Source organism: Chinchilla lanigera, unplaced genomic scaffold (genome assembly GCF_000276665.1).
Source record: "Chinchilla lanigera isolate Chin_1 unplaced genomic scaffold, ChiLan1.0 scaffold00018, whole genome shotgun sequence".
NCBI classification, from domain to species: Eukaryota; Metazoa; Chordata; class Mammalia; order Rodentia; family Chinchillidae; genus Chinchilla; species Chinchilla lanigera.
The window spans coordinates 26,830,524-26,856,297 of record NW_004955419.1 but is presented as its reverse complement, the minus strand read 5'-3'; the positions used below and the strand labels follow the sequence as shown (position 1 = coordinate 26,856,297).

General features: G+C 47.4%; 1 protein-coding gene across 1 annotated transcript in view; it reads right to left on the bottom strand.

Annotated features, from left to right (window-relative positions):
* Positions 1–4,181: 4,181 nt before the first annotated feature.
* Positions 4,182–25,774, bottom strand: part of Anks6 (ankyrin repeat and sterile alpha motif domain containing 6) — a gene marked incomplete at its 5' end in the record, with an annotated part of 50,193 nt that continues 28,600 nt past the window's right edge. Inside the window, 5 exon segments of the mRNA XM_013513227.1 lie at positions 4,182–4,720; positions 8,360–8,456; positions 14,576–14,692; positions 18,005–18,072; positions 22,373–22,556. Coding sequence (XP_013368681.1) covers positions 4,671–4,720; positions 8,360–8,456; positions 14,576–14,692; positions 18,005–18,072; positions 22,373–22,556 — 516 coding nt within the window.

The window sequence follows — 25,774 nt, the reverse complement described above, 5'->3', positions numbered from 1 at the left end:
TTCACATGCAGTGAGCATGTCCACATCAGTAGGCTCAGGAAGCTGGAGAGTTTGTTGGCTAGGAGTGTGAGCAGGCCTCTCTGCAGGTGTGACGGCTCTGTTGGGAGGGGCCTTAGGCTCCCAGCACTTCCTGGACACCCCCACCCCTGGGAGGACAAATGCTATGCCTGATCTTGGGGCTTTCAATGGACACAAAAACATTAATGTGTTACATCTTGCATGATAAAATATACTCACTGAAAATGATCTATGCAATTCTTTAAAGTATTTTTTTCTGGTACCTGGAATCAAACTCAGGACCTTGCACTTGCCAGGCAGAGCACTTGTGCTGCAGAGCTATATCTCCAGCTCACAATTCTTTAAAGTACCAATTAACTTTATTTTTCTCAAAAAGTCACAGTAGCCAGAGATTTAGCTCAGTGGCATAAGCGCCTGCCTGGCAAGCGCAAGGTCCTGAGTTTGATTCCTGGTACAAAAACAAAAAAGTCACTGTGACCCAGGAATGCTAAATGACTTAAGTTCATGAGAGAAAGTAGGTCAAAGTAGAGCTAGGTCTAAGAAACATAGTGTGTCTCATTCTCCCCGCCACCCCCATTACCCTATTTTCTTTTTGCCTCATTTCTTTTTTCCTTTTTTTCTGGAGGTTGGAGATTTAATCCAGGGTCTCATACCTGGTAGGCAAGCATTCCACCAGTAAGCTACCTCCTTAGCCCTTTTCATTTTTTGAGACAGAGGCTTGCTAAATTGTGCAGGATGGCTGTGAACTTGTGATCTTCCTGCCTTAGCCTCCCCCGTAGCTGGCATTATAGGCATGCACCACAATGTCCAGCTCCTGTTTTCTTTGCTCTGTTTTTCTTTATATGACTGTGGTTTGTAAACTGTATTATGTGCATTAAGTTAATTGCTATCCAATTAACAAGGATTTTCCATTCATTCTTGCAATAAATCTGGCCAGTGCATCCCTGGCCCTTGTCCCTCATCCAGCTCCTCTGACTGCCATCAGCTCCAACAGAGGTCAAATGGTGAGGCTAAGTTGGCATCGCAGCTGGTGACAAGGAGTTCACATGGCCTGACCCCCTCCGAACAGTGAAAGAAAAGTGCGTTAAGAGCTTTGGCTGCAGGAGGAGGCACTTTGTGCTGAGCATTTGGACTGTTAGTCCTTACATCAGCCCCTTGAGCCAGGATTGCTCTACTTCAGAGCAGCACAGCAAAGCAGGGGCTTTGCTTCCAGTGCCTGTGATGGTGGTTGGTGTCCCGGGTTGGTCACCCACTGCCTGAGAAAGGCTGCAGCCCACCCTCCTCTTGCTGGTACTGGGTTGTGCAAACTCCCTGGAAGGTCTTCTGCCTCAGGCACCTGCTCTCTCACCCCTTGCCCAGCACTGTGGAATCCACCTGAGCTGTGGCCACTCCTCTCTTGAAGCCACCTATCACAGAAAAGCTGGCTTCCCCTCCCCCACCCACCCCTGTGTGCACACAGCCGAGCCCTCCACAAGCCCTTGTCCCAGGCAGGTGGCAGGTTCCGGGTAAGAGACTAGAGGCAGAGATCAGCCTTCAGCCTGTCACTTGGGACTGGTCTGGGCAGGGTCCCCTGCCACAGCAGAAAAGTGGGGCTGTGAGTTGAGAGACTGACAAGGCCCTGACTCAGGGGCTCAGAATGGGGCAGGGGGAGTGGCAGCTGCTCCTCTGAGGCTTTCCTGGGTGAATGGGGAGGATGGGTGTCCATGCCAACCGCAGACTGGTGCAAACACTCATCTGCCAGGAGTGATTTCCATTGTGATGAAAGTAGAGACAATTACTCCACTGAAAGAGCCCAAGCAAGTGAAGCAGAGCCTCAAGACACATTAAAAAAAAACAAAGATGAGATCCAGAGAAGCTGCAGGAGGCCACAGCATGTAGATGATCAGGGCCTCGGAGAAAGTTCTGGCCTTGGAAGGGGCCTGCCCTCCACCCCAGGCCCAGGACAGAGGCAGCTCTACCTCACTCTGGTTCATTTGTGAACCATCTTTTGGGCTTGAGACCTTCAGTCTATCTAGATCCTTGGGACAAAGGGGATTACGGGTGTGGGAGAGAAAGGAAGACTGTACCAGTGATGGCAAACCTTTGAGAGCTTTTATTGACACAAACAGCCCACTGTGGCTTGTGCGCTGTAGGCCCGCCACCACTGCACCCATGGAAGGACAAGGGAAAGATGGGGTAGGGTGCAGGAGTCTGACACCAGAGGTGGGGAAAGCCACCTCCCAGGAGCCCCCTGGTGGTCTTCGCTAGTATGATGTTAACAGGAATCTTAACAATGCTAGCCTCTGTGAAGCCTACCATTCAAAAGCGTTAAGTTCCTTCACACTCTTGTACAACCATCATCACTATCTAATTCTAGACTTTCCATTCCACCAGAGAACTCCTTACCTATGCAGTGATCATCCTCCCAACCCCCAGCCCCGGACAACCTCTGATCTGCTTTCCACCTCTGTGGATTTGCATATTCTGGATATTTGTCATCAAAGGAGTCATAAAATATGTAGACTCTTGTGTTTGGTTTCTTTTGCTTAGCATAAAGTTCTCAAGGTTCATCCAAGCCATACCATTCACCCATTCATCCACTGACGGTCATCTGACTTATCTCCACTTTTGCCTATTGTGAATTATGCCGCTATGAACATTCAAGCCTGAGTTTTTGATACAATACCTGTTTTCATTCCCCCTGGGCATGCACTGGGAAGAACTGCTGGGTTATGCAGTCATACTGCTTCACTGAGAAACTACTCCCTCTCCCTTTTACAGTAATGGCTGGATGGGATCTCAAAAGGGACCTAGTACTGTGTTTCTCACACTTTGGGAGAAAGCTTCCATAACTGCACCCTCCCCCTCAAAGTAGGAGGGGCTTTGTCAGAATCATTCCAATTTTAGTACATGTGCTGCCTAAGCAAGCACAAGGCTTTGTCAGAATCGAGGCCAACTCTAAAATGAAGCAGCTCAGTGTCAGGTAAACTAACTCCTCCTTCTTACTTTTCTCCCTCCACCTGGCACTGGCATGTGGGAGCCACTTCCCTGGCCCATGCCCTCTTAGCCAGCCCTGGAACAGGCTTGGTCAGCCTGTGGGCCCACCAGGGGTAATGCCCTCCCAGGGAGCTCTGGTCCCTCGTCATGGGAAGCCATCCGCTTTCTGTGGCCCATAGCCTCACTCCACCTCCTGGACACAACTGTCTGCTTCCCTAACCATCCTGCGGCTGAGGATTTAAGTAGGAGGCACTAACACCACGGACGAGGCCAGTTCTCAGAAGAAAGTGAACCTCCAAGCCATTTACAGTATTCCATGTGCCCTGCCCCCACTGTGAACCAGCACCTAAATGACAAAGTGTCACTTGTTTTGTTGTTGGCTGGGTTACTTTCTCTGACAGGCAGCAAAACATCGCAAACACAATGTGGACCTTGGGCTGAGACTTGCATTCAAACTAAGCATGTTAGCTGTGTGTGACTAGGAGGAGCTGGTTACTACTGCTGAGCCACAGTCACCAAACTGACAGGTAGGGTGGAGAAATTCACCATTATTTAATATATATAGCTTGGCAAATAAAAATCAAAGGATCAACTCCTTGTGTGGGAAAAACAATAACATAATAATATAAAGCAGTATGTGACATAAGGAAAATGGAAACCACTCTGTAGGTCTGAAACAAAATGGTGTCCTGGCCTTGGCCCAGTAGCCCTGATGAGGATGTGGGTCAAGGCTAATGCCTACCCCAACCACCGTAAGGTCTTCCTGAGAAAGATGGTCATGCCTGTGGCTGAGAGCCGGGGTCCTACAGCAAACAGGAACCTGGGAAGGACTATGATGGAGAGTTGGCTCCACCCCATTTTAGGGGAATGGGGAACTGTGGGTGCACTAAGTTATGCTTTTGGCCACAGGAAGGAAGTCCAGTGCGGTGTGAAGAGCTAGACAAGTGGACAGGGTTTTGATCTTTCACCACTTCCTGTGCCACTCCCAAGATCAAGTGAACTGTTGCCCATCTGGGCCTGATTTCTCAGTTGAGGAGCTAATACTAAGGTAGAGTGCAAGTCTACTCTTAGGAGGAGCAGAGCACTCCAAACCAGCGGAGAGCCTAGGAAGTCCTCAAGAAATATCTGAAGAATACACGCAAAACTTCTAAGGGAACAGGAGCCCCCACTCAGGAGGGGAGTCATTCTCTCCAGCCAGTCCTGCAGAATCTGGCATTGACTTTATTAGGGAAAACATCAGGTCTCTTTATACATTGAACAGGACCCACTGGTTAATTAGACACCATTAATTTGCTTGAAATGGACAAGGACAGCCGCAGAGGGTGTTTCACTTCACCTTCTGCAAATGCCACCTTCCTCCAGCCTGCAGGAAGGATCCCAGGCACTGCACATGGCACTTGACTTGGACGCACAGCTCAGGGGAGTTGTCTGCAGCCATCTAGTCTTGGACCTGGCCTGTACGATGTCTTCAGGCAGCTCCGAGAGAGGCTCCCTACCGCCCCTGTGCTGGACCAGCCTCCATAATTCGATCAGACAGCCTTCTTTCTTTCTGTCCACCTTGGTGTGAATCCCAGTGACACAAATACCCAAGGTCAGGAACAGCTGAGGACAGGAATCCATGGGCCAAACCTGGCCTCCTTGTGGCCTGGATGCTGGCAGAGCCATCTAAGCTGCTACTACCTCTTGCTGGGGGCTGCTTCTTCCGGCCTCACCCAATCAGCCATGGCTATAGGGTAGGTGGGAGAGAAGAAGGAGGGAGAGAGAGGCAGGGACTGATGTAAAATGTGAAACCATCTTTGAAAGACCTGACATATGCACAGCTCTATTGTGAAAAGATTTTTCCTGCCCTCATTTGATCCTCAGAACCTCGGGGACTGCTATCTTCTCACAGCCAAAAGGTAAACCGAGGCACGAGGAGATGGGGAAACATGCTCCATATTACCCAGCAAGAAGTGGCTGAGTCAAAACCCAGTAGCAGGCCTGACTCTATCTCCTCCAGTGTTCTTTCCAGGGGAACATGTGCTTCTATATATTTCAAAGAAAATGACTGAAAATCAGAAGAACAAGTTTCTAACTTAGCCCTCCCCTGTCCTGAAAATATTTAATGCACACAGGTTACACGCTGCCTTTGCAATGCAGCTCAACTTGGGGTTCCTCTTTTCCTGGCCATCTGTGGCAGTGCCCTTCAGGACTAGCCCCAGCTCCTTTCCTGAGCCTGCTTAAGCCACCAACTGTCCCTGCACCATGCCCCTCACTTGCACGCACTGTCACTGTAGGACGTGATACACAGCACCCACTGCTGCTCACATACTTGTCTCCTCCGGGAGACTGTGGTCTCCAGAGCACCAAGAGGATGCACCTATGGACCCAGAGCACAAGTGTGGGCCGGTGCAGGGTGGATGCACTGCATATTCCATGAGGCACAAAATGCAAAAGGAGACATTCTCCCCACAAAACCAGTTGGCCTCCACCTGACCTTCTGCATGGAGGCAGGAGCCTTGCTCACAGATGCTGGGCAACCATGCCCTTCAACCTGCAGAGATGCCCAAGACAGAGAACCCTCCTAGTCAGGAGACTCCCTTACCTCTGTATCCCATTGCTAACTGGGCCACTTTTGAAGACAGCTGCTGGGGAAAGAGGTAGTTCGGGAGGACTGTGCCCTGGCTAAGCCCCCACAGCTGCCACTGCTGTAGATAAGGTCACATCTCCCTGGCAACGCTGAAGGGACGCCAGTCTTGCAAGAGCATCTTGGAGAAGACATGGGTGGGAAATGCTGTAAGCTATGTGTCCTACGAAGAGGGCTAGGGTGAGACAGCCCCCAGCAAGGGTCTTGTCTTGGCTTTAATTCAGTATCTGCCTGATCACAGACTCTTACCCAACTTTCACATACACACCTCTTAGCTTTCTGTATAAAATTTTTTTTAACATCCTATGGAGTTAGTGCTCTAAAGAGCACACTTTGGGAGACTCCCGTGAAGGTCAATGAGCAAGGAGGCACTCCTTGTGTAGAAGAACAGCCTCTTGGAAGCAGGCTAGAGACAGATAGGGTCCTTAGGAAGAATGTGACCAAGGCCCAGGAAGGGTGTCAGGGACCCCTCACCAGCCAGCACACAAACTGCCTGCCAGGAAAAGCCCTGGAACCACTACAGTTCAGTGAAAAAGACAGGAGAGGGGCAGCTTCCACAACCTCAGGTGTCCTGCCTGCAGAAGGGGAATAACCAGCCCTGCTCTGCCCAGGGTCCTCGGACGGGATCACGCGTGTGTGCAGGCATGGAGCACTAACCACAGCACAGCTCCATGTTTCGCAGATGTTCAATCAAGCTTATCTATCTGCCAATTATGGGGAAAAGAGATGACAGCACAAAGCTTCAAAGTGTCCCATGTACTTTAGGGTAAACTCAGGTCTGTGGGTAACTCCTAAGGACATCAATAAATTAAAACCCAGAATCATGGAGGTATCCAGCTCCACGAGTCTATGGGCTGAAGAGAAAGGCCAGCCTTGTGCCTGCCAGACTGCATAACTGGCGAGCAGCTTGCTTACCCCTACTTTCCCCATGTACAGGATGAGGTTAAACAATGCCACCTCCAGGGTGGCTGTAAGGATGCAGGGAAATGTGATAAAGCCTGGGCATACAATGGGTGCTTCATGAGCATGTCCCCTTGAGAACAACGGGGAACCTTCATATAGATGTCTGTCCCTACGGCTAAAATGTGTCATCTTCAGTCATGTGGAACATGGGCTTCTGCAGGTGAGCGATGAGGAGGAAGAGGGAGGAAAGACAGCCACTAGGTAGGCAGGCAAAGAGGCAACCATGAGCTCTGGGCAATGCAGTGCTGACTGCCTCTAAAGGCCAGGCAGGGGGGACGTGCCTTTTTTTTTTCAGTATGAGCAGAGACAGGAGGATTGCGGGGGGTTGGCTTTGATGGCCAAGGGAGACAGGTGAGAGATGGTGGGCAAAGTTCATGGCAAGGGTTAGAGTTCTGAGGCCACCACCTGCTGGGTGCTTCTGGTAGACCAAGCGCTTGATGCACTAAGGCTCCCAGTTCCAGCTAAGAGGGGCTGAGGAGATCCCTGCCATATCACTGGACAGGAAGGGGGCTGCATCTGAACACTGGTCCTGTACCCAGAGCACAGGCTCCTCCCACCTGCCCTGCTGCCCCTTGAGGCTGGGGGCCCGTGCACACAGATCTTCTCCTGCCTGTCCAGATCCTCCAGTGTGGGGACAGCTCTGGCTCATCTGTGCACACCTGGCAGCAGGTGTGTAACCGGAACTTAAAGTTGGGGCCTATCTAACATAGTATGACACGGCAGAAAGACACACAGGTCAGTCCACTTTTGAGGAACATGGCAATAACAGGGCCCAGAAGAAATTCCAGATTCTGTATAGATTTCTTTGCCTAAAATTCTGAGCATTGGATTCTTTTCACAGACACCTTGGTCTCCTGCTCCCATATGAAGGGCAGAAAGCCCCATGTGACCCAGCTGAGCAGCATGGGGGCCCTATAGTACTGTCTCTGCTTGACCCTACATCTTGCAGGTAGAGAAACTGCAGGCCAAAAAGGAGGGACCCACACAGTGAGCCCTCTTTTCTCTCCTATATGAGTGCTGCCTTTGCAATGAAAAAATGCATAAACACACTCCGCAAATGCTGATGCATACTGTATGCAGTAGATGCGGTGAAGTCTGAAGCAGTAACATGTAAAGCATAGAGGGATTTCCATGGCCAGGAGGACAAGTTCTGTTCTTTCTTGAGAAAGGCTTCCTCTGGGAGTTGACTTGAGCCATGAGGGATAATTTAGAGCTTTTAAGGTAAGACATGTCAGGGAGGGATATCTTTCCATCAGACTGCTCCCTTACTAAGTTTAGAGCACTGCTGAAAAGCATGAGTGGAAACTACATTTCCCAACCTCCTCTGCAGTCAGGTAGAGCCATGTGACAACCAGTGACCAATGGAATGTGAAGAGGACGGTGAAGCATCAGCTAAGGGCAAGGCAGTTAAGAAGAGGCTATGCTGGCTGTTTCCACAATCCTTTTCCTTTTCTGTTGGGGATGGCAGGGTATAAGAGCAACAGAGCTGCGTCTCTGAGTCACTGCATGAAACCACGTGCCCACCAGAAGCACATGACTAGCCTCTTAGAAGAGTACTGGAGTCCTCATGTGGGAGTTTGGTAGCACAACAACCTTACCAACTGATGCTGCAGGGACCGGAGGGAGGGGGACCTTGACAGGGAACAAAGGGACCAGGCACAGTGGGGTGACAAACTTGGCACATTTGCGGGGGCAGAGGCTTGGTCCCTGACTATAGGAAGGGGTACCTGGGCCAGAGAACTCACGCTAGTGGCCATAGCAAGGAGGATCACGTACAGGGACTATTGCCAGGGGCCCTGGTATTGCTGGCGCTGCTCTCGAACGATGAGTGGAAGTTGTGAATGGTTTCTTGTAAAATTTGTCTCTCGCGTCCCTGTGGAGGAAATTGAAAATAGACATAGAAAGTCTTGTTAAATCTTTTTAAACCAAGAATTAAACTGATACAGCGTGGTTAATGCTCAACTCACTTGAAAAACTCATGGGTGTCTTGGGGGAAATAAATGTCCTAATTGAAAGAGTATCAAGTTTAATAAAAACAGACTGAGTCAGAAGTTGCCCTAGTACCCACAGGGCTGGTCTGGGACCCTAGCTGCAGGCGTGTAAACCCTGGATGAGGTGAACAGGGCCAAGAGGGCAGGCTCGACCTGCCTAGCTCTGTGCATCTTTCCAGCTCTGATTTCTAGAAAATTTAATAAAAATCCCATCCATCCCCATGTTTTGAGATGGGAAAAAAAGGGTGGATGCTGATTGCCTAGATGAGAAGTAGCAATACAGCTACTTCTGGAATTAACAGACTGGAATCAAACAGCCTGGGTTCAAATCCTACCTCTTCCATTTACTAACTCGGTGGCCTTCAGCAAAATAATCTCTCAGAGCTGTGCATTCCTCAACATAAAATGGACAGTAACAGTAGCTCTGATGGTTGCTGCTGACATGGTACCCAATGGGGGTGGCAGGAGGCAGGCAGATCCTGCCCTCAGGGGGCAGCAGTCTGGATTAAGCATTTATTTTCTAAGTTAATAACTAAATATGGTGAAAACAAAAAGCAAATTAAATATGAATAGCCTTTGGCAGATTGTTTTCAAGGATTAATAAGAAAAAAATCCCCACTGACCAAGCCCAGACATCAAACTTTATTTCATTTCATAGACTCCCCACCAGAGAGGACCCCTTTCCAGAGCTCCGTGCAGGGACCTGGTGTGTTGGTGAGGTCTGCTAGACCCCTGAAAAGACAGTATGATTCTCCCTTCACATCAATCTTTGCCAACAACCTTAAATAAGCTGTAAAAATGCCTTCTGAATTCCACAGACACAACCCTAAGGCTTCAGGGGAGGGATACAGCACTGAACATGAGGCAGAGGACCCAAAAGTCCTGCGCCACCAGTGACTGGTGGTGGCATCCCCATGTGTCCCCATTCCGCAGAGCTTCCGTGTCTATAAAACAGAGTAATGTAACCTGCCAGGGCTGCCCTGAAGTTCAAGCCAAGATAATGAACGGGGGGTGGCCCAGTGCAGGCTCTGAGGGCTGGAGGTATAAACGGAAGGATGCCAAGAATTTTACTACTAAATGTCACCTTTGGGGGCTGGGAATTTAGCTCAGCGGCACAGCACCTGCCTGGCAAGCGCGAGACAGTGAGTTTGATTCCCGGTACTTAAAAAAACAAAAAAACAAAAAATAAAAATAAATGCCACCTTTGTCTTAACCCCTTGAGAAATGAGGTTGGGGGCATGGGGTTCCAACACCTGGTGCCTCCCAACCTTAGCAGGGAGCTGTAGATGATTAAAGCCATAAATCCTCCCTGTATCACAACTGACCAAAGAGGACAGTGATAACTGCCCTTTAGCAGTCCCTGAGTTCCAAAGGACTAGCCCGCAATTCTCAAAAGCAAAAAAGAAAGGCCATTAAATGTAGAAAAAAGGTTCAACCTATCTAGTATTTAAAGAAATGCAAATTAAAACCAGGCACATTCTTTTAGCCTGTCAAATTAATAACGATTAAAAACCCAAAGGACAGGAGGATTGCAAGTTGGAGCCCAGCCTGGGAAACTTAGCAACTTAGCTAAGCCCCTATATTTAAACAAACAGGCTAGGGATGTAGCTCAATGCAAAGGCCCTAGGTTCAATTCCCAGTATCATAAGAACAAAAAACAAAAACTAAAACCCCAAACTGACAGGACTCAATGCTGGCAAGACTGCAGAATGGGAACTCTCGTATCCACAGCAGCAGGTACTCAGTGGCTCTTTCTGGAAGAATTTCAGAAAGACATCCACATACCTTGAGCCTGCCTCTTTGATTCAGCGATTCTATTTCAGACATCTATTCTGGGGGGATAAGCAGAAACCCTCATACATATAATACATGCAGTTGTCTACTGCAGCGCTATTTTTATGCATCTATATATCTACCAAAGAGGGGGTTTTGAAAAAAATATTTTAGTACACCTTTGCAAATTTATTATATTAAAAATACTTCTTAAGTGGTAGCTGCATATATTTCATATTAAACAAAAAAGTAGGATATAAAATTATAGATCCAAATTACACTGGCGGGGGAAGAAACACTTCGCACAAAACATTGCTGAGTAACCACCCCAAAGTGAATAGTATTGGCTGTGGAGTGGCCGAGTTGTGATTTATTAAAAGGAATTCTTTCCACCATTTTGGTACTGTGCAAATTTAGCAAAATGGTAAGTACACAAAAGAGAAAAGAGAAAGAAGCAAGGCTTAGTTAGGGGTGAGGACTACTATTTCTGGTTATCCTTCTTCAATGCATCTCTCATCTGACAATGACAGACAAGAAAGCAGATCCAAGTACATACACTTCAGTAATCAAATACGTGGGTGGGTTCACCCAGTAGTAACATGGCTTGCTTAAAAACATTAGTGTTTTACTAATGTTATTATGCCTGGGGCTGGGGTGCAGCTCAGTGATAGAGCACTTGCTTAGTATGCAAGTGAGGCCCTAGGTTTGATCCCTATCACCACAAAAAACAAAAAAAATATGACACTGACACTACCATGCCTGATATTATTTGCTGATACTGTATATTACTAGGAATCAGGTTTTTGGTTAATGTTCCTCTAAAAATTTTTAGGTTACAATGCTCAAATGCTTTTTTGATTGTGTAAGAAATTCATTTTCTAGTACAATCCTGTCTCATGTAAATGTATTAACTGAAACAAGTTTTACCCTTCCTACCTGCAAAGCCTGTTGACAGTTTCTATTCTATTTCATTGTTTACAACTCTGCTCACAACCTCCTAAGTTGATTCTACAACCTCCTGGCATGCTGTGGATCAAAGTTAGAAAAGATACTGGTGAGCAAGAAAAGCTGGGCCCCTCTCTTGCACAGGTCCTGGTCTGGGGTCCTGATTGTGTTCAGCTCACTTGAGCCAAATGGCTGAGCTCGGGTAGCAAAACAAAAGATCTAAGCTGGGCATGGTGGCACTCAGGTAGGCTGAGGTAGGAGGATCATGAGTTTGAACTCAGTCTAGGCAACTCAGTGATTTAGTAAGACCCCCACCTTAAAATAAGGGGTGGTGGCTGGGGATGTAGCCCAGTAAGAAGGCCCTGGATTTGATCCCCAGTATGGAAAGAAGGGAAAGAAAAACAAGAAACTTTTAGGCACCAGGGATGGATTTAATGTTTCATGAAAGATAATTGTTCCAGACTAGGAGTGCGGGTGGGGTGATTCAAGTGCATTACATTTATTGTTCATTTATTTCTTTTTTTTTTCTGGTAGGGGGAATTGAACTCACGACCTTGTGCTTGCCAGGCAGGCGCTGTGCTGCTGAGCTAAATCCCTAGCCCCTTGTTCATTTATTTCTATATTAAACTGTGTTCTTTATTTCTATTATTATTGCATTCTACACTTCATTTCTTATTATTACATTAGATGCTCATAAGGAGCTCCCAACCTAGAACCTTCACATGAGCAGGTCACAGCAGGGATCTCGCTCCCGTGGGAATCTAACGCCACAGCCAGTGTGACGGGAGGTGGCGCTCGGGCGCTGATATGTGCCATGGAGAGCCGCTGTGAATACCGAGGAAGCTTCGCTCCCTCACTTCGCTCGCTCACCACGGCTCATTCCTGCCCTGTGGCCTGGTTCCAGACAGCCACAAACAGGAAATGGCCGGTGGCCCAGTGTTTGGGGACCCCTGACTTAGAGTAGTGCGGCAGAAGATTAATTTTTTAAACCATTCCCAATTACGCCTTTTCTCTATGCTACACTGTGACCTGTGGTCCCATTTCCCCGGAACTCTACCTGGCTTTTATCCCTGAGGAAGTATTTGGGACGGGGCCCGTCCTGCACTGACTGCTGGGGGGCATCACCTGACCTTGAGGGTTGAGTGCCGCCTGTGAGAAGGATGTGAAGAGGATTAAGAGGTGCCCAGGGGGTGTCTTGGCGGGAGCTGGTGGCCTGGGTCCCCAGGGAGGACTGCCAACCGCTGTCCCTTCTGAAGCTTCTCCTGATAGGGCCTATACTGAGGTGCAGTGGATATGAGGGAAAACTAAAGAAATGCTCCCGTCTGCAGAACTCTGCACAAGCATCCCCCTCGGTCTGGTCTGCACTTCTCTTCTACCCATTTACTCAGGGGTTTCCACCCTTCCTTCAGGTCTCAGCTCCTCGCCTCTTCCTCAGGGAGGTCCCCTGCTCCTGGCTCTCCCGGCCCGCACTTGCTGTCCGGAGCTCTCGCAGCACCATCACCTCTCCTTGTTGTGTGCCTGTCTTAGTTACAGGGAGGCTGCTGGGTGGCATCACCTGACCTTGAGGGTTGAGTGCCGCCTGTGAGAAGGATGTGAGGAGGACTAAGAGACACCAAGTCTGGGTTCCTGTCCTGGCTCTGCCACTTACTAGGTGTGGCCCTGGACAGATTCTTCTAAATCTCAGTGTCTTGGTTTTCTCCCCTACCAACTGGAGCCAACCTCAGCAGCCCTGGCGAGGGGTAACTGAGCGGCCACATCAACGTGCTCACAGGACGGGGCTGCGCATAGCGATGCTGACTGCCCAGCGTTCATGCAGTACTTGGGCTGTGGCAAACCCTCAGAGGGCTCCTGCCCGTGGATAAACCAAAGCGCCACAGACTTCAGTTATTATTTCTGCTGACTCACCCCATGTGAACCACTCTGCCTTCACTTCCCTGGTGACGCCCTTACTAACATCCAAGACCGAGACCAACATGCTCTAGCAGCCTCCACGCCTCCCTTACCCTCCCCGACCCAGGCCTAGGAATGGAGCTGAGCAGCAGCGGCGGCAGCAGCACCGGTTGTAAGTCAGGGTTCATGCTCCACCTCTGAGCCTGGGCCTCCCCATCTATAACATGAGCAGCCCAGGCCCACAGCACAGGTGAGGAATGATAGGAACATTTCCAGAGGAGAAAGAACCAGCCTGGCCCCTGCTGGAGCGATGCTAACTACAGCACTTTGAAGGATCACCTCATAGCTTGTGAACAGGCAATAATAATGATGACAGCAACAAAAACACCCACCCCCAATCCTGGCAGGGTTGGGAGGTCCTCCTTGCCTGGGGACTCTGCTCGGGCCTACTGGGGAAATGTATGCAGTGATTTGTCAATGACACAATGCTACATAAATATTTATTTGCTGCTGGTACTGCGTGTCTGTTCAATATTTCTATGCATAACCTGGCAATATACAGAATGAACCATAAAGCTGGTCATGCTCTCTGACATAATCTCATAGTGTGGAACACAGCCTGAGAACAACGGCCACAAGACAAGAAAAGAGGAAGAAGAAATGTCCCTCACAGTAACAGTTATATATAACTGCAAAATCCCAGACATGCTGCTCTTCTCCACCAAGTGGGCAGCTGTGAGTCACAGTGTGAGGAGACAACAGGTGAGCAAGTGCCATCTGTCACCACTGGAAGGAGACACAGAAAGAGCCATTCTATGTCAGGGGGAAAAAGCAATGGCAAGGGCATCTGGGCATCCGACAGCAACCACAGCCAATGTCTGCAGAGTGAGTGAGGGTCTGCCTTTCTGGTTTGGTGACTTGGCTCTTTTATTGGATGCGTGTGCCTTGGGGTGGGGGGCAGGGTTCTGCTGACCTTCAGCACTAACGCTGATGAAACAGAAATTTAACATTAGACCAAAATACAGGGTGCCACTATCATCAGTGGTGATTGACAGCTCTGGTGCCCAGAGCTCTTCCAGGCATTACAGCCCTGAAACCAGCGCCATCACCACTACAGGGAGGATAGCAAGGCTCGGGGTAGTGCCTGCCTTGCCCTGGGATTCCAACCCAGCCAGCCTAACTCCAGAGTTGCCGAGGGTGACACCTGGCTCTGTGGGTTGCAATTACCCGAGGGGGTAGCTTCACACACTGAGTCATGGTAAGTGTGCAAGCAGGGTGGGCCTCCATCAGAGGTAGCATAGGGGCCGAAATGGAGACCCCCACAAAGGTCGTAGGGTGCTAGTGAAGCTCTCAGCCGTCTGAAGAAGGAAAGAAGAAGGCTTCGAATTGATACCTTGCCTGCGTTCAGCTCAGAGATGGCTGCCAGGATCTGCTGCCGGGACCCATCTGTCTTGATGCCCAGCTCCTGCAGGTCACCGTCAGTGAGGGTGAGGAAGGCTTCCATGTCCACCTGGGAAGAGAAAGTCCACTACTATCGGCAGGGCCACACTCTTTTCCCAAAAGCCACAAAGCTGCTGCAATGAGGCATGATCAGTGCTTACTAGCAGGGAATTAATTACGACGTACCACTTCCAATCCAGGCTTCCCATTTTACGGTTTAGTTAAAATATCACAAGCTAACTCTCCTCAGCCCAGGGCCTTGACCTTTCCAAACAGAGGCATTCTGGAAAAGACCCTTACAATGAAACAAATTACAGACGTCTCCAAGATGGGAATCTGGCAGTGTGCGCTGTCACTCCAAGTGCTGTCACTGGAAAGCCCATCCCAGTGTCACCGCACCTGTGAGCAACACTGGACACTGTACTCACCTTGTCTCCCCCACAGAGGATAAGAGGGGTGCAGACTGTGGAGAGACAGAGTGAGAAAATAAGCAGAAGCCATGATGGACAGAGACCACAGAGAACCGAGGTGAAGAGGCCAGGACCAGGGCACTCCAATACTGCATACTCCTTAGTTACTATGGGTGAAATTCTAATTGCTCTGTCATCCCTGCCTGGGCCCTGGAGAGGAAGTCAGGCTGTGCCCCAGGAGACTGGCTGACTGGCCTCTGCCCCTTGAAGGCAGGGGGAGGGGAGGTCAAAAGAGGTTCCAGTAGAGTAAGCACACCTACCTCAGTGTACACAGGGTGACAACAGTTTTAGACACAAAGAGACAGGGCTGGGGATATAGCTCAGTGGCACAGTGCCTGCCTGGCAAGCACAAGATCCTGAGTTTGATTCCTGGTATCAAAAAAAAAAAAGACAAAGAGCAGGCCTTAACACTCAGGAAATCCAATCCCATATGTCCTACCTTACATATGGAATGTGGGTGTGAGGGTTGGAGCTCTAGAAGCCACTGAATTTTTGTGATAAGGGCCACATATGCTGGTGATAGAGGAGTAGAGAGCTGGAGGGAGCTGAATGCCTCAGCTCCGAATTTTGTTTGTTTGTTTGTTTGAGACAGGGTCTCATTCTGTAGCCCAGGCTGGCCTCGAACTGTCAGCGATCCTCCTACCTCAGCCTCCCGAGTGCTGGGATTATAGGAGTCTCCACCACACCTAGCTGCTTCCAAACTTTTTATGGCAGAAATGGCCTTCTATTTTGTGAAGACATCATTATTGCTTTTTAAAAATATATCTAGCCAATTGAAAGCCATCTTAATACAAGTAGAAAGTTGAATATTATTTGTCTTGCAGTTTCACTATGACACAAGGAGAACATGTTTGAACCCAATTGCTTCTTCCAGTTCTCACGGATGACTAAAAATATATATAATGCCAGGGAGAAGTTTTACCAGCACCAGGAATGAAGGAAAACTGCTATCCGCGTGCCAAAGATATTAAGGAGTTCCTCCAGAGACCAAGAAGCATCCGTGTGGCTGGGGGACTAGGCTGGAGGTCTAGGTGGTCACCAGTTGGATTAAAACCCATCCAACTCAGGCTTCTGAGGGGAACACTGGGCTGTGGGTTCCTACAGAGGGGAATTCTCACAGTGCTACATGGCTTATAAGTTGCCCAGAGGGAAACAAAGTCACAGGAGGAGACACTGAGCTTGACTCCTGACAGGGGGCAGGTGACAGGCAGTGTCTCAGTTCCCCAAGCCCAGCACACCAGGCAATCCACCAGGAGTAGCTTCCACCCATCACCATGAACTGCTGAGGCCTCAGCTCCCACCCTAGCTCTAGAAGCCATGGAGACTTCTGGTGGGCAAATTAAACCAACAGCAAATCTGCACGCCCTACCTTCCCCTGCCTGTAGATTCAGAAAGCTTTACCTCGGCTATAACACACCTTGGTCCCTACACTGGACAGCTCCAACAACCTCGGAAAATGAGTGACAAACCCAGCTTAGAAAAGGGAGGACAGCCGAGAAGGCAGAACAAATGCTGCCTTCTGAAAGAGATGATCTGTGTCTTCCATACACCCCAAGAGGACTCTGAGCCTTTCAGACAGCAGCAGGTAACCATCAGCAAGCAGGAAGGATTTCTCAGAAATGAGACAAATCACTGCTGAATGAAGTCTCTAATGCTAAGGAGGCAGGAAGGACAGGCGGGGTACAGCAGAGAAGTAGTCTGGGAGAGGGAGAGCCACTGCACCCTGTTTGCCTCTTGAACCAAAATACAAATGCCTCTTTGTAGCTCAAGCTTCTTGTGGACAATCGGTGACTCTCAGGATTGTTACTGTAATTAGGGTGGTTTTCATGTGCTAAGCTGGTCTCCAGAACATTCTAAACCAGTGATTACAGCCTGCTGCTAGTGGGCCTGCAGAGTTTTATTTGACTAAAACAGTGCATTTCTTTTAACACTTTACTGAGATGTAATTCACATGACATCCATGTATGATTCAATAATTTGTAGTATATCCAGTTACACAACCATCCCCATCCTCAGTTTTAAATCATTTCCATCACCCCCTACAAAGAAACCCCAAATCTGTTAGCAGTCACCCCCGACTCTGCCTCCCCCCAGCCCCTGGCAACCATGAATGTACTTCCCGTCTCTACTGACTTGCGTAGTCTAGACATTCCACATGAACAAGATCACACTGTACGTGGCCTCTTGTGACTCTTTCCTCTAGCGTGTTTTTAGGATTCCTCCTTGTTGTGTCATGTATTCTACTTCATTCTTTCTATGGCTGAATAATATCCCATTGTACAGAGGTGTTACATCCTGTATTTTTCTCTTCAGTTCATGGACATTGAATTTTTCCACTTTTTGGCTAGCATAAATAATGCTGCAATGAACATCTGTGTACACGTTTCTGTGTGGATGTATCTCATTTCTCTTGAGGATATATTTAGGAGATTTGTCAGGTCATATGATAACTCTAAAATTAACATTTTAAGGAAGTGCCAGACAGAACAGTAATTTTTTAAATATGATTTTGAATGCTAAGCACATAGAATCCCTCAGATTACCGTATTATTTCCAGACATGTAACACAGATTCCCCAGGATTTGCTTGTGGCCTACTTTAAACCTAAAAGCTTACCAATCAATTCTGTGCAACAACAATATTTTCAGGACCAACACAAACTCTGCTCGAAAGCGCGGTGTTCAAAGTTACAGAATCTGATTATAAGAGAACAAGCCATAAAGTCCCCAGGATTTCACTGTAATGAACTGAACTAATGTGCTGAACATGATTTCTATTTCTGTGGCTGTCTCTGTGACAGAGAGCAATCTAGGCCTATGGAATGAAAACTGTCTGTTCAGACAAAGGGTTTTGGTTTTGTTTTCTTTTTTAACAGTAGGATTTAAATGGACATCCAAAAAGAACATCCTTACCTCTTGTTCCTCAAAAATGGGCTGGTATTTCTCAAGTGATAACTTCTTAAGGATTCCAGTCAGTTCATCTTCAATGGAGAAAGATGTGAAAAAAACCATGTTAGGATTTCATAAAGTATCAAAAGCAGTGTTCAGGGTTCTCTAAAATAATGACCACTCAATTTCAAATGAGGTCCAAACAAAATCTCTGCACACAGCACAGATCCAGGCCGTGCCCCTGCGGATGAGGCTGCAGGTGGTCCGGAGCCAGCCGCGTCCTCCCCACCTCCAGCACATGCCCTTGGCTCGGCAGCCCCAAACCTGCAGCCACGGCGTTCTCGGGGCTCCAGCTGCTGGGACTAAAACACTGCCCCCTTCTGTGTAAGGCTGCAGTCACGGTCAACACCAACACCCTGGAGTTCAGGGTCTGAGAAAGAAGTCAGACAGCAGCTGGGCTGCACAGAGGCCAAAGGAAGGTTGGCTGGACAGGAGTCCCGCAGTGGAGTGGGGGGTACAGACCAGGGAATTAGCTGGCTGGGACAAAGGAGACAAGACTGCTGTCTGGGGCGCTTGAGGACATACATATTCCAGACTCGGCACTGGGGCTCATCAGGGACCCAAAGAGATGGCATAGAGGCTGATAAGCCACAGGCAGCAATGAAGGAGACAGTGGGGTCGGGGTAGGCAACACAGGACAGGAGGATGTTGTTCTGCAGAGGGTGGTCAGTGAAGGTCTCCCTTATCAGGTGACATGTGAACAGTACATAAGGAGCAGGCTACGTAGCTATCCAAAGGAAGACAGAAGCCCCACCCAAGGAGAGAGAACAGGAGGTGCAAAGGTCCTGAGGCAGTGGATGAGTTCAAAGAGGATGTGAGAGCTAGTTGCTTTTTTCATTCACTCACACACTCAGCAGTGGCTACCAGGATGTCTGCAGCCTGCTGGGAAGCGAGGGCACAGAGACTCTCTGAGGAACTTGACAGGCTCGGCAGATGCAATGATGGGGGTGCTAGTTCTGAACCGGACACATGGTACTGGCCATTGGGCACCCTCTACACAGATAACCCATTTCCTCCTTCATCACAACCGTGGGCGGGAGACACTGCTGCTGTCCTCATTTGCAGAAGGTGAACTGAGGCACAGAGGTTGGACCTGAGTCTTGGGGGAGGTCACACTACTAGACCCTGGTAAGGGAGGGACTCAGACCCAGTGGTCTGGCTTTCCGGCCGGTGCTAAGCCTCCTGCTCTGCCATTTGTCATGGCGGCACATCTACAGTAAAGGGCAAGAACACGGGCTGAGGGACAGAGAGGCACAGCCAGGCGACTGCGGAGAGCTTCACAAGAGGGGGCAGCTGCGAAATCAAGGCCAGCCCACACTTAATCCACGGTACTTCCACGATGGTGAACCTTGCTCCTGCAGCCCCTTGGCGCGTAGTGTCCGTACAGTGGCACGCGGGAGGGAGTCTCACCGCTGGCTGTGTGGGGAGGATACATGTGTGCAGGGGTGCATGAGTCCACTGCACATCTGAATGACATGTGGGGCGCAGAGCACGCTGGAATAATGAAATAGGCGCACTTCTTATTCCAAGCTCCATAGGGCCAACTAAGCCTCACCAAACGCTTTCAGCTGATTTCCGTCTACTCGTGCACTCACGGCCAAGGAGAGGAGTTCCGCAAGAACGCTGGCTGGCAGTTTTGTTTACATGAACAAGTAAGGACAAAAATGAGACAACGAAGACATATGCTGGAACTTCACGTGAGCAACTTGGCTGAATTGGATCATGCTTTTCACACCCTGGACAAATATTTTGTCAATTGTTTGTGCTATTCAGAATTACTGTATAACGGCTACAGACATGACATACTCTTCAATTTAATCCTCATTACTGAACCGGGGATATAGCTCAGCAGCATAAGCGCCTGCCTAGCAAGTGCAAAGTCCAGAGTTTGATTCCTGGTACTCCCCTCCTCAAAAAAAATTCCAATCCTCATTATTAACATCTTTATCTTCTACAGTCTGGATCATGTCTAGACAATCTGTAAGACAATAATACTAAGTCAAGTCCTGATTGGTGGTGTTTTGCCAGTTTCTTTGGTGTAAATACCCCTGCTGCAGCCCCTTGGAGCCCACCACCACAGCATCCCGAGTGGAGCTGGCGAGAGGCAGACAGCAGTAACACATCACCACATACCCAGTGTTCCCACCACACAGATGGGAGGTGGAAATAGCCTGAAGGCACAGGCGATAAGCAACAGTACCAAAGAGTTAGTAAAGGACACATTTTCTAAACTACAATTCACCTGTATACTTTATAATTTGATCAATTATAAGTTTGTGTCATTTGACTTTTAATAATGACTGTCATTTCCTGTACACTTAACACAGTTCTGGAGCACAGCTGCCCCGTCTCCTTCCCGGCCCTTGTGACCCCACACAAACGGTGCTTTTCCTGGGGGTCTTGCAAGAGACACTAAGCTCTGCTGATAGTACAAGTTTGACTGCCACTATGATGTTCAATGACTGCGTCATCCTCACACTTGCCACAAGTGACAGCGCCTGCTGACTGCCCCAGAGGCTCCTAGGGACACATGTGAGGCAACATTATCACAGCCTGGCTGCTTCTAGCAGGAGGAGCCTGGACAGGGGGACACAGGTGTACAGACGGAGCAGGCAAAGCCTGCATGTGGCCCTCAACAGAGGCCCTCATTTCCCAGAAAAAGATCAGGAGGAACAGCTGTTTGGGATGGACTGAGGCTACTATCCTGTGACAATCTTCCGTCTATAGGACAAAGATCTCACTTTCTTAGGACCTGGGAACTCCAGAAGGGAAAACCAGGCTTTTTCTAAACCAGAGGAATTAACGTGGGAGGTAACCACTGTTGGCTCTCCTCTTTCTCTATCCCAATTAGCGCTTTACAAACCTTCCTCTATGAAGAGTAAGGGGAGAGAGTGGGCATGGGCGGTACATACAGATACTCACTGTCACAGCTCTTCTTTGAAGAAGGTAGGGTATAAATCCCTAACTTAACCTTTTGAGGTTTGGGTTCCTGAAGACCTTGGAGGAGGGAAAACTCAGGAGTGGAGACCTTTAGCCTCCACGTGGAAAGCCTGGGTCGGGGGGACAAGGTTGTCAGTGAATCTCACAAGCCCGTGTAAATGAGTGGCTGAATTCCACTCAACAATATATAGCAGCCCCCAAATAAAGAGGAAACTAGGGGAGCACTCGTCCATCAACTCCATATAGGCAGAAGCTGTGCAGGGATTCTGGTTCATTGCTACCTAGCAGGTCCTCCGGGGTAGCTGCCTCCCCGGCACCTGCACTGAGCTAACCTGCACCACACCCGGAAGGGTCCCCTGGGAAACCTGCTTTCCCCTTGACTTATATCTTCATTCACACCTGCCTGGGCCCATCTCTCACCAAAGCTGCCAGCACCCAGGGCCCACCAGAGGGCAACTTGAGAAGATGAGGTCTTCTCCTTCTGTATCTTTCTTGTGCCTCACTGCCAAGCCTCCACCGTTCCGCCATCCAACCTACCTTCCTTCCCTCTGGATCCCACAGCAGGGTGAGGCCCACACAGCCATGTGCCAAGCGCTCCTGGTGGCAGTGGAGCTCTGTTGCCTTTTCGTACCCAGCATCTATGCCCTGCTCCTCCTGGGATTAGCAATTGCACCTTCCCTCCTACTTCTAATCTGTACCACAAGCACTGGCAAGGCAGACCTGGATGCTGGCTCCAAAGGCAAACACCGGACCTGGGTCTGGCCAATCCATACATTCCATCCCTAGAGACAGAGACAGTCAAGTGTGGGCATGGACGGACCAAGTCATCATAAATACAGCCCACCTAGGCTGATAAGCCACCCATGGGGTTTCGCTTGGGCCTACTGAGAAAGTAGCACTAAAAATCAGGAGAGTGAAGTAAGCATGAAGCTGCTTCCCACAACCTGCAGCAAACAGAGAGAGATATGGAGAAATGTTCTCAAAGCACCTGGGTCCAGACATGCCTGGAACATACCCTTATCATATGAGCCAATGAGTTATTATTTTCCCCTTATATCAGTTTGAGTAGATTCTCTTATTTGCAACTAAAAGAATCCTGGTTTGCACAGAGTTCAAGAAAAGTAAGTAACTTAATAATGAAGCATTTGTACGGGTATGTGTTTGTGCACACAAACAAAACTCAACCCACATTCAAAAACCATTCACAGGAGCTTACCACATCTTTGCAGGTAGAAGACAAAAATATAAGACAGAATCGGGGAAGGGGAGAGACATGTTTGCTTGTTTTATATTTTTACAACTTGACCTAGCAATTGGAGCACCAGGTGGCTCTGTGCTGCCAGGCCATCATGTGAGGGAACAGCAGGGGGTTCGGGACCCCAGCCCACTCACCCTCATCTGTGATGGTGCCGCTGCTGGAGCCCCCGCTGCTCTTAGACTGCCGATGGGACGAGGAGGAAGACACCGAGGACTCGGCCGTGTTGCCCTTGGGTGAAGGGGAGGGCGTGAGGGTAGGGGAGGTGCTTTTGGAGGTAGTGGAAGTTCCAGATGGAGGCCGTTTGCTGGTCTCCAATTTCTGTTAAAGAAAATCAGACAAATAAATACACATGCCATCACCTGGAGGGTACAAAGGATGAGAACAGATGCCCACAACAAGGAACATGGGTAGCATCTGACTCAACAGGCTATCTAGCCAGGAAATCTACTCCACATGCATGCAAAGCAGAAACAGTTACAGGAAAATCCACCCTGAAGCAGAGAGATAAGTGGATACCAAGAGGTACACTCAAGATCAGGAAGCCCAGGTGACCTGACCCCATGGCTATGAGAACTAGCTGTACAATTTGTATCTTAGCAATACTAAGCCTTCCCTTGCTCCATTTATTTGGTCTTCTGTTGATCTGTGTTTTGCAGTTTTCAACCTGTAGATTTTGCATGTTTTATTAAATGTATACCTAAGTATTGCAATTTCATAATTTCTTATATTTCAAATATACTGTATTTTTTTTGGAAAAAAAAATGTTAACTAAAGATATTCTAACAGTTGTTCACTGCTAGTATAAAGAAATATGATTGATGTTTTTATACTGAGTTTGTATCCTGAGACCTTGCTGAACTCATTGCTTTGGTGCAGATCTTTGAAGTTTTCTGTGTAAATGACCATATCATCTAAGGGAACAAACGCTTTATTTCTTCCTTTCCACTCTGTATGCCTTTTATTGTCTTTCCTGGCCTATTACAGTAGTGACAGTTTGTGATGCATGAAAGCTGGAGGTGAGAGGTGACATTCGTGCCCCTGACCTTAGAGGAAAGCACCTGGGTCTTTTACTACCAAGTGTGACACCACTAAGAGGCATTTTACACCAAAGTCAAGAAGTGCCCTTCAATTCCTCCTTTGCTGATAGTTTTTGTCATGAGTAGGTTTTGAATTTTGTTATGTGATTTTTTCTGCATTATCTCCTTTAGCCTGTAGTAAGGTGGGTGCCTTGTTTGATTTTCTGATGCTTAACCAGACTTGCACTCATGGGATGAACCCCACTTCACTAGAGTGTATTACCTTTCTTATTTATCATGAAATTTGGGTTGCTTAAATTTTGTGGAAGATTTTTATATTTACATTCATGAGGGCTATTGATCTGTCACATTCTTTCTTATGTCATGAAAACACATTCTTGTTCCCAATCTTAGGGGCTAAGAGGGGCATTTCCTCATGATGCAGGGATCATTAAGATGTAATAATCCCAAATGCATACAGTACTTCAAAATACGTGAGGCAAAACCCAATAGATCTGAAAAGAGAAATCAACTAATACACAGTTACAGTTAGAAACCTTAAGAGTCCTCAGTAATTTATAGAAAAAGCAGACAGAAAATCAGTAAGAATACTGATTACCTGAACAACACTACCAGTTAACCAGGCCTAATGGACATTTACTGACATTTATAGAACCTTCCTGTCCCAACTATGACAAAATATTTTTTTCTCAGGTGTATGTGAGATTGACAAACAAGGGCATAAAAGAGACCTCAATACACTTAAAGGAATAGGAACAGAATTATAATAGAACTGAATTAGGAATTATTGACAGGAAAATTTATGGAAAACTCACAAATTACTGAAAAAGACACAATATACTTCTAAATAATAAGCCAAAGAAAAAGTCTCAAAGGAAGTGAAAAGATATTTTAACAATTGTAGGACGCAGGAAAAGCAGCACTTAGAAGTAAATTTATAGCATTAAATGCTTGTTTTAAGAAAAATGGAAGATCTCTAAAGAGTAATGAAAACTTCCACCATAAGAAACTAGAGAAAGAAGGTAAAACTGAAAGCAAGCAAGGAAAAGAAATTATAAACAACTTCAGAAATCAATGAAATTGGTCGAGTGTGGCAGCACACACTTGCAATCCCAGCACACTCTAGGCTGAGGCAGGAGGATCACCATGAATTCAAGGCTATCCTGGGCTACATAAGTGAGGTCAAGACCAAGCTGCCCTACATGGTGAAACTCTGTCTCAAAAAAAAAAAAAAAAAAAAATCAATGAAATTAAAAACAGAAAAATCAATGAAACCGAAAGTGATCCTTTGGAAACATCAATAAACTCAATAAACTTTTTAGCTAGATTGACCAAAAAAATTTTTTAAAAAGACATTATAAAGTACCAATGTATGAAAAAGGAGACATTCTTACTGACCCCACACATTAAGATAAAGACTACTCTAACAACTCTGCATCACAAATTCAACAATTTAGATAAAAAGCACAATTCCTTGAATGATAACAAAATATAAAGCTCACTCAAGAAGAAACAAATAGCCTGAATAGTCCTATGTCTATAAAGAAATAATATAAGTTTTGTTAAGTTAAAACTGTCCATGAAAAGAATGGCAGGCCCAGGTAGTCTCACTGGCAAATCTTACCAAACATTTATGGAGAAAGTAATACCAATTGTATATAATATCTTCCAGAAAAACAGGAAAGGAGACAATCTTCCCAATTCATTTTATGAGCTGGCATAACTCAAATTTTCCCTTCAGTGCTTTAAAGTTGTCATGATTTTGCTTTTGTTTTGCATGGTTCCTGACAGGAAATCTGCTGTAATTCTTACTTTTCTTTCTTGGTATGTAATTTCCTTATTTTCCCCCCTCGGGCAGCTTTCAAGATTTTCTATTGCCTCATTCTTAGTAGTTTAAACCTAATATGGCTAGGTGTGTTCTTTTTCGTATTTTCCTCTTTAGTGTTCTCTGTAATTCCTGGATCTATGGATTTTCCATCTGTCATTAATTTGAGAAAATTCTCAGCCATGATTTCTCTAAATATTTTTTTCTTTCCTTCTCTCCTCTCCCCCTCCCTCCCTTTGTTCTCTCTCTCCCTTCTCTTTCTCTCTCCCTCCCCCTCTCCATCCCCTTCCAGGGATTCCAATCATTTATATGTCAAGCATTATCCTACAAGTTTTGAGTGCTCTGGATTTTTTTTTAAGCTTCTTTGTGTTTCAGCCAGGGTAATTTCTACGGCTTCAAGTTCACTGATTCTGTCCTTGGTTGTGTCAAGTGTGAGGAGCCTGTCAAAGGCTTTCCTCATCTCTGTTACTGCTTTTTACTCCTGGCATTTCCATTTGATCCTTTCTTGCTAAAGGATCTCTCTACTGGAACAGTTAGTCATATGCTCTTGTGTGTTCACATTTTCCATTACAGCCTTTAACATATTAGTTATAGTTATTTTACATTCCCTGACTGATAATTCTAACACCTGTGTCATACCTAGTTTGATTCTCATGACTGCTTTGCTTCGTGGG